The sequence below is a fragment of the Hibiscus syriacus genome, unplaced genomic scaffold (genome assembly GCF_006381635.1).
Source record: "Hibiscus syriacus cultivar Baekdansim isolate YM2019G1 unplaced genomic scaffold, ASM638163v2 tig00000340_pilon, whole genome shotgun sequence".
Classification (NCBI taxonomy): Eukaryota; Viridiplantae; Streptophyta; class Magnoliopsida; order Malvales; family Malvaceae; genus Hibiscus; species Hibiscus syriacus.
The window spans coordinates 9,969,165-9,975,640 of NW_024061783.1; the positions used below are offsets into that span (position 1 = coordinate 9,969,165).

Genomic DNA, 6,476 nt, shown 5'->3' on the forward strand with positions numbered 1-6,476 from the left:
TGCAACTCTAGCTCTTCTCCCTCAACTACAACTCCAAAACATAACTGACAATCACAAAAATAAATACTCAACAACTGTAGGTACAGTTGGATAAACCGGGCGCTCAGGGGCAATCCCTGCTTGTTGCATCTCACTACAGCATCTGGACTTATTCTTTCCAAGAAAGACACAAGGGACCAGGCAAGAATTTGCATCAAACATCCCACAATAATCTTGAGAAATGTCTGATACAAATTCTGGGGTGCTTGTCAGACAGAGACATAATCAAAGCAACCAACATAGACAGCCAGAAATGCACACCATTTGCAGAAAGGACAACCCTTTTGGGCTACAATCCTAACTAGACAATTCTTTAAAGGTCCATTTGAACAACATCATGCGCATCACAACTCTAAGTCCCTGGCCAAAACACTACTTTGAACCTGATTCAACCAGCAACAACCAATTTCACCTTGTTTCTTTGTTTCCTGGATAATATGTAACTAACTAAAGTTCACTACTTGTTTGTTTCTTTGAGTTCCGATAACAGGAAAAAAAATCCCAATTTCATCATTAAAGTAGAGCACTGTTTTCTTCTGACTAGTCTCACCGTTCAACCAAATGAAACCTTAGTCTCACGTTACTGAGACAAATAAATTAATGAGAAAAGTTCCGAAGACGAACAATTTATTTACAATCAAAATTCAAGACCTAACCTACCCCAAGGCTCTGCTTGGTAGGGTGGAAAGAAAGTTGGAAGGATGAAAAAATAGAGGGGTAGAAAAGCAGAAAGATGGAAAATTAAGTTTTTTCTTGTATGGCTTGGTAGGCCTGATGGAAAAATGGAAAGAAAATGCAATTTTCTTTCCACTCATTCCCTAGTGGAGTTGAAATATGAGAGAATAAAATTAAGCTTTAAAAAGAACATATTTTGAACTAACTCATCTCTGTCTCACACATTTTCTCTCATCTTTTCCTTCCAAATTGGAATGATTTGTTTACACGTGAAATGGAAAATTATTATTACTCTCACTTTCTTTCCCCTCACTTTTATTTCCTACCAAACACACAATTTATTTTCTTTTCACATTCCCACTTTCCTCCTTCCATTTTTCCATTCAACCAAGCAAAAAACCTAAATGTCCATGCTAATGTACACATGGAAGAATCAATGCCCACCACTACATTTACATATAAACAAAACCTTAGCCCTACATATGCACTAAATGTCCCAAAAGTAAAACGATGTAAAATCCTTATCCTCAATTGCAGCATTAACAGATGTAAAATACCAAATAGCAAACAAGACTTACCCATTCAAAGGAACCTACCTAGAACCAGAGGATAAAACTGAAACAACTCTTCCAGTCCATGCTGCGTGCCTTATTCTGTCTTCTCAGAGCATCAACTACCATACATGATTTGGGAAAAAATAAAATGTTAGCCACAGCATGAATTCTCTTCAATTGTAGATGATATAAACTGAAGCACCTCTTTCAGTCCATGGCTGCATTCAACCAAGATGAACCTGGTATATGAATATAGAAACAGACACCTCTCCTCAACAAGCCCTCCAATACACATCATGTACTTGATTACAGGAAAAGTCCGTGTTATCCACATGGATTCACATCCACTGTACATTGTTAGGGATTAAAGTACTGTAGAATTAAAGACCAGATCATAGGTTGGAACGCCGAGGCTGCATTTTGCATGGAAAAAAAAACTCTTAGATCACAACAGGATTTTTGAACCTGGTGTTCCAAAGGGGGACGCACAAGTATCCATCTATCAAAAGCAAGCAACCACCTATGAAGTAGAACAGCATTGGATCAAATGTCATCAACCATCATGTATGAACTTGTTTACACATTAAATTGATAAGAATTCAGCCTCCAAAAGGACAAAGTTGATTTTTCAGAGTTCATAGATAATATAACATATTCTTGTAAATATCAGAGCATTTAAGGTTCGAAGTCTTTGGACAAAATAGGGAGAGATCGAGAGAAAGGTTTATTAATCATCTGGCTTAAGATGTTCCATTGTTATACATACATTCTGGAGGCGCAAAAGCTTTCCAACCATTATATTAGTCCTCTTCTTAAGTCCATGTAATTTTTTTTCATACAATGCATTTGGCTTTTCCATAAGTGTCGCTGCAATATCAAATTACCTACTAACAGTAGGGCATCTGCAACAAGGGAGACAACGTCCTATACCAACAATGCCATAGATAAATCAAAATTTGAAGAATAATTTTAGAAATGATTCATACCAAAATCTAAGAGTTCGTTTAGGAATAAACCATGGCTGTTGTCCCTTGGTCAACTGCAAGAGATGACAAACTCAACCAATCATGGCTTTAGAAGCAAGGTATGGATACCTCCAACATTGGCCATGAAATATTCTGTGAAAGCATCAAGATATTTCTCAACATTAATTCCATATACTGACAAAAAAAAGCAAGTAAAACATCCATGTCCAACATCATGAGAAGATGTAGAACAGTTTCACATGCATAAAACAGCCCATATATAAAATACCAGCTAGAATCCTTGAACCCTACCCATTGAATATAGAAAAAGGTCTGTCTTAGGTTTTGAAAATGTAGGGGGAAGGGGGCAGTAAAGTACATGCATTTGAAACAGAATGTCCTCAAATTCATTTTAGGGCATCTGATACACCAACGAAAGAATACAATTCAAATTTTTGCATAAAAATGTTTCTTAACAGCTTCACTAAAGGCAATTCAGATTTTTCTATGCTGAAATTGAAGTGCATCACCGATATGCCACACATACAAAAGGCGAAAATGAAAAGCAAGTAAAAAAAATATACAAAGAACAAAAGCCTCAATCATGGAGATAGGAGAAGAAACCATAAAAGCAATTCCAAAATTGGACTTTGAAGTATCTTTACAATTATCTGCATCATTGGAGTAAAACATAACATTACTGCATTACCATGTACAAAAGGAATTCTCTAAATCTAGTAACAACTAATAAATAGCCTATTACCGTTATCTCTCAACTTTCTTAGCTCCATCAAATGTTCATCATTTGAAATATTGAGAGAACGACGTAGATTGGTCACCTTTTCTTCTTCATCCCACGTTAAAGGCCCAGAAGCATGCAATGCCCCAAGGGCTTTCTGATAGGCATGCAGTTCAGACCTATGAAGATCATATCCCAATTCCACACTAGTGGAAACGTAATTTCCTTCTTCTTGGCATCTCACATTGGAATTAGAATCAGCATCACTTCGATAATCCTCCTCTAAGTTTTCACAACCGTTAGTTACAGAATTAGGAGACAAGTTAAGACCATTATACCCTAAACCACTACAACTACCAACAGAGGATGCACAACTCATGGTATCATCAATTCTATTAAAAGAAGGCATACATCTTTCACCCAATATATTATTTGGGAATGCGTCTACCTTTTCAGAGGCAGGCGAAGGAAGCCGAATTATTATTCTTTGAACACCACTACTACCTTTCTCAAACACCCTCTGCCTTTTGCGCACCGCCATCTGAGAAGCCAATCGAAGATCTTTTCCTCTTCTTGGAACCAGTGGAATTTGACGAACCCTGAAGTCAAAAATAATAATTAAGGTAAGGATCATCAAATTCTAACATAAATAAAATGAAATAAATTGAAGAGACATATTAAACAAAAAAGGTTTTGACCTTTCCAACGAGGAACCAATTGCCATCTTCCCAAGATTGCCGAACACGCAGCCGAGATTGATGTGCTTTGAGTTGGGCAGTCGATCCAAGGATCCTAACGTAAAAGTTGTTTCCACCGAGAACCCTAACGATCACGGCCGGCTTCCAGCACAACTCATCGAATACCTCAACGACATCACCAGAAACCCAATTATCGTTCCCGTTTATAGGAGGAGGGAAAGGCCTAATCGCTTTCCTAGGAACTCTCTCCATCTCTGCCGCCTCGCCGGTCATCGGAAACCAACCGTACTTAACGATATACGTATGGCCATTTCCAGAGATAATCTCGGCACAACGCCAAGCGCCGGTCGGAACCTCCTCCTTGGTCAATACCTCAACTTTGCTGCCTTTATTCAATATCATGATCAATGAATAGGATTAGAATCAATGAAAAGGGAGATGTTGAAGAGAAACGATCCTTGATTGTTTGATAATGGAAAATTTTAGGAATTGGGCGTTGAAATTAGGGATTATATAAGGGGGGCAGGGATTTCCTAGATGAATTGCTGTTGGTGATCGAACGGTGATAAATGATTGATGAGAATGATCTGACAGTGAGGCGAGAGCGTTAGGCGGTTATGAGTACTAAAGAAGGAAGAAGTTTCCTTGCCGGTTCAGGAACAGCTGAGAATTACTTTAAGACCAAAAAAAAAAAAAACTGCGAGTGAATTACACATTTAGTATTTAAACTATTACATTTATTTCGTTTTGGTATCTAGACTTTACATTTTTTAAAATTATATATAACATTTAGTTTAAATTCCATTTTGATACCCGCCATTAAAAATTTAACAGTAATGTTGGTGTGACACCATAAGGTAATGACATGTCATCACTGAAAAATAAAAAAAAATGACACATCAACAGTTCTGTTAAATTTTAGCGATAAGGTATCAAAATAAAATCTAAATTAAATATTAAGTGTGATTTAAAAATAATAAAATTTAAATATTAAAATAAAACAAAAAATAATAATTTAAGTACTAAACATTTAGTTTAGCCATAAACTTTTAATTCGACTTGGATTTGGACTTCCACAGGCGGTTTCTTTTCTCTCTAGTTTTAGTTGATTATATTATTAGTGAGTAGCACATATAAAATTAGGGTACTACTAAAGATACCAACTTTTTCTAAACATACTAAGTTAAACCACTACCTATTATTTTAAATAATCCACCACACTAAAATTCATCATAAATAAATCTCATTGCCTATTAAATAAAACCTCATAATATTTAGAGTTTCACATGAAACATAATATTTAAATTTTAAAAACATAAAATAACATTTAACTGTTAATCTGATAAAATATGAATACCTATTGATTTTCAAGTGATTCTAGTCTTCAAATTTGTGTGTGTTTTTTAATTTAATAATTTGAAAAAAAAAATCTAGGTATCTGGGTACCCGACATACGGGTACCCGCAAAATCCAGGTACCCGATTATCGGGTACCCGAAACATCCGGGTCGGAACACGGACCGAGAAATTACCGACCAGATCTGCACACCCCCTAGCGCACATTGGTTTATGCTTGGTTTAAAAACATAAAATAACATTTAACTGTTAATCTGATAAAATATGATACCTATTGATTTTCAAGTGATAGTCTTCAAATTGTGTGTGTTTTTTAATTTAATAATTTGAAAAAAAAAATCTAGGTATCTGGGTACCCGACATACGGGTACCCGCAAAATCCAGGTACCCGATTATCGGGTACCCGAAACATCCGGGTCGGAACACGGACCGAGAAATTACCGACCCAGATCTGCACACCCCTAGCGCACATTGGTTTATGCTTGGAGTGCGCAATTCCATCTCATCCATTGATTTTTGGCCATCGTGTTATTAACCGTTAGATGATCTGACTAATGTTAGAATATAAAAGTTGCATCTGCATGAGAAACCCATATGTTAGTCGTAAGGAAGAGTTAAATATTAATAACAAAAAATATCTTCGACATTTTTATATATTTTGAGTTAAATCAAAAAAATTATGAATTGAGAATATATATATTAAAATAATAAAAAAATAGTAGGTTCTGATTTGTTTAAATTATTTCAATTTCAATTTTATTTTATTTTTGTTACATATTAATTTTATTTTTCTTTGAATTTTCAGGTATCACAAATATTTTTAATCGAATAAATTTATAGCAGATATGAGACTTTTGATCGAATAACACCCAACCCGTGCGTCACACATTAACATAACCCATTTGCCCATTTTTATTTCTTTGACACCCATACACCCTACATATTTATTAAAAAAATAATAAAGAAATAAAAATAATGCCCTCTCTTTCCTTTTCTATTATTCTATTAAAAGAATTGGTATATTTAATAAAACATTTGGTACATTTAGACACACCCTAAAATTATTTGTAATAAGCCTTGCAGTCAAATTTGTCTCCCAAGCAAAGTCTTGACTAATTCATTCAAAAATAACATAAAATAACAATTAAAAATAAAAAAATGATTTTATTTTAGGTTAAATTCATGTTGTAGATCTAATTTGTTATTTTCATCTATATAGTATTTTCGTATCAATCTAACTCTCGAAGTGGTTGAGGGGCATCATTTTAGTTCTCAAAGTCTGGTTTGACTGAGAGAACTGTTAATTTTCTTTGTCTTTGAACTCCAACAATTTCCACGTCAACCAATATTACTGACGTAGCTTGATGATGACATGACATTTATTAAAAAATAATATAATATAATATTTAAAATATTTACTAAACACAATGTTTAAAAAATACCCAAAATTT

At 34.7% G+C, this 6,476-nt stretch overlaps 1 protein-coding gene across 7 annotated transcripts; it reads right to left on the reverse strand.

Moving 5' to 3' along the window:
- Nucleotides 1-1,192: 1,192 nt before the first annotated feature.
- On the reverse strand, nucleotides 1,193-4,134 carry LOC120204125. 7 transcript variants are annotated; one of them, XM_039204225.1, is made up of 4 exons: nucleotides 3,671-4,133; nucleotides 3,421-3,571; nucleotides 3,073-3,254; nucleotides 1,975-2,386 (listed from the first exon to the last, which is right to left on the reverse strand). In XM_039204225.1, the coding sequence occupies exons 1-2, from the start codon at nucleotides 4,070-4,072 to the stop codon at nucleotides 3,482-3,484; spliced, it is 492 nt and encodes a 163-aa protein (XP_039060156.1). In that variant the 5' UTR covers nucleotides 4,073-4,133; the 3' UTR covers nucleotides 1,975-2,386; nucleotides 3,073-3,254; nucleotides 3,421-3,481. The 7 variants fall into 7 exon arrangements, with proteins under 7 accessions (XP_039060171.1, XP_039060187.1, XP_039060197.1 ...); XM_039204216.1 differs by having other exon boundaries at nucleotides 2,997-3,254; XM_039204240.1 differs by lacking the exons at nucleotides 1,975-2,386; nucleotides 3,073-3,254 and adding an exon at nucleotides 1,193-1,493 and having other exon boundaries at nucleotides 3,671-4,134.
- Nucleotides 4,135-6,476: the final 2,342 nt, after the last annotated feature.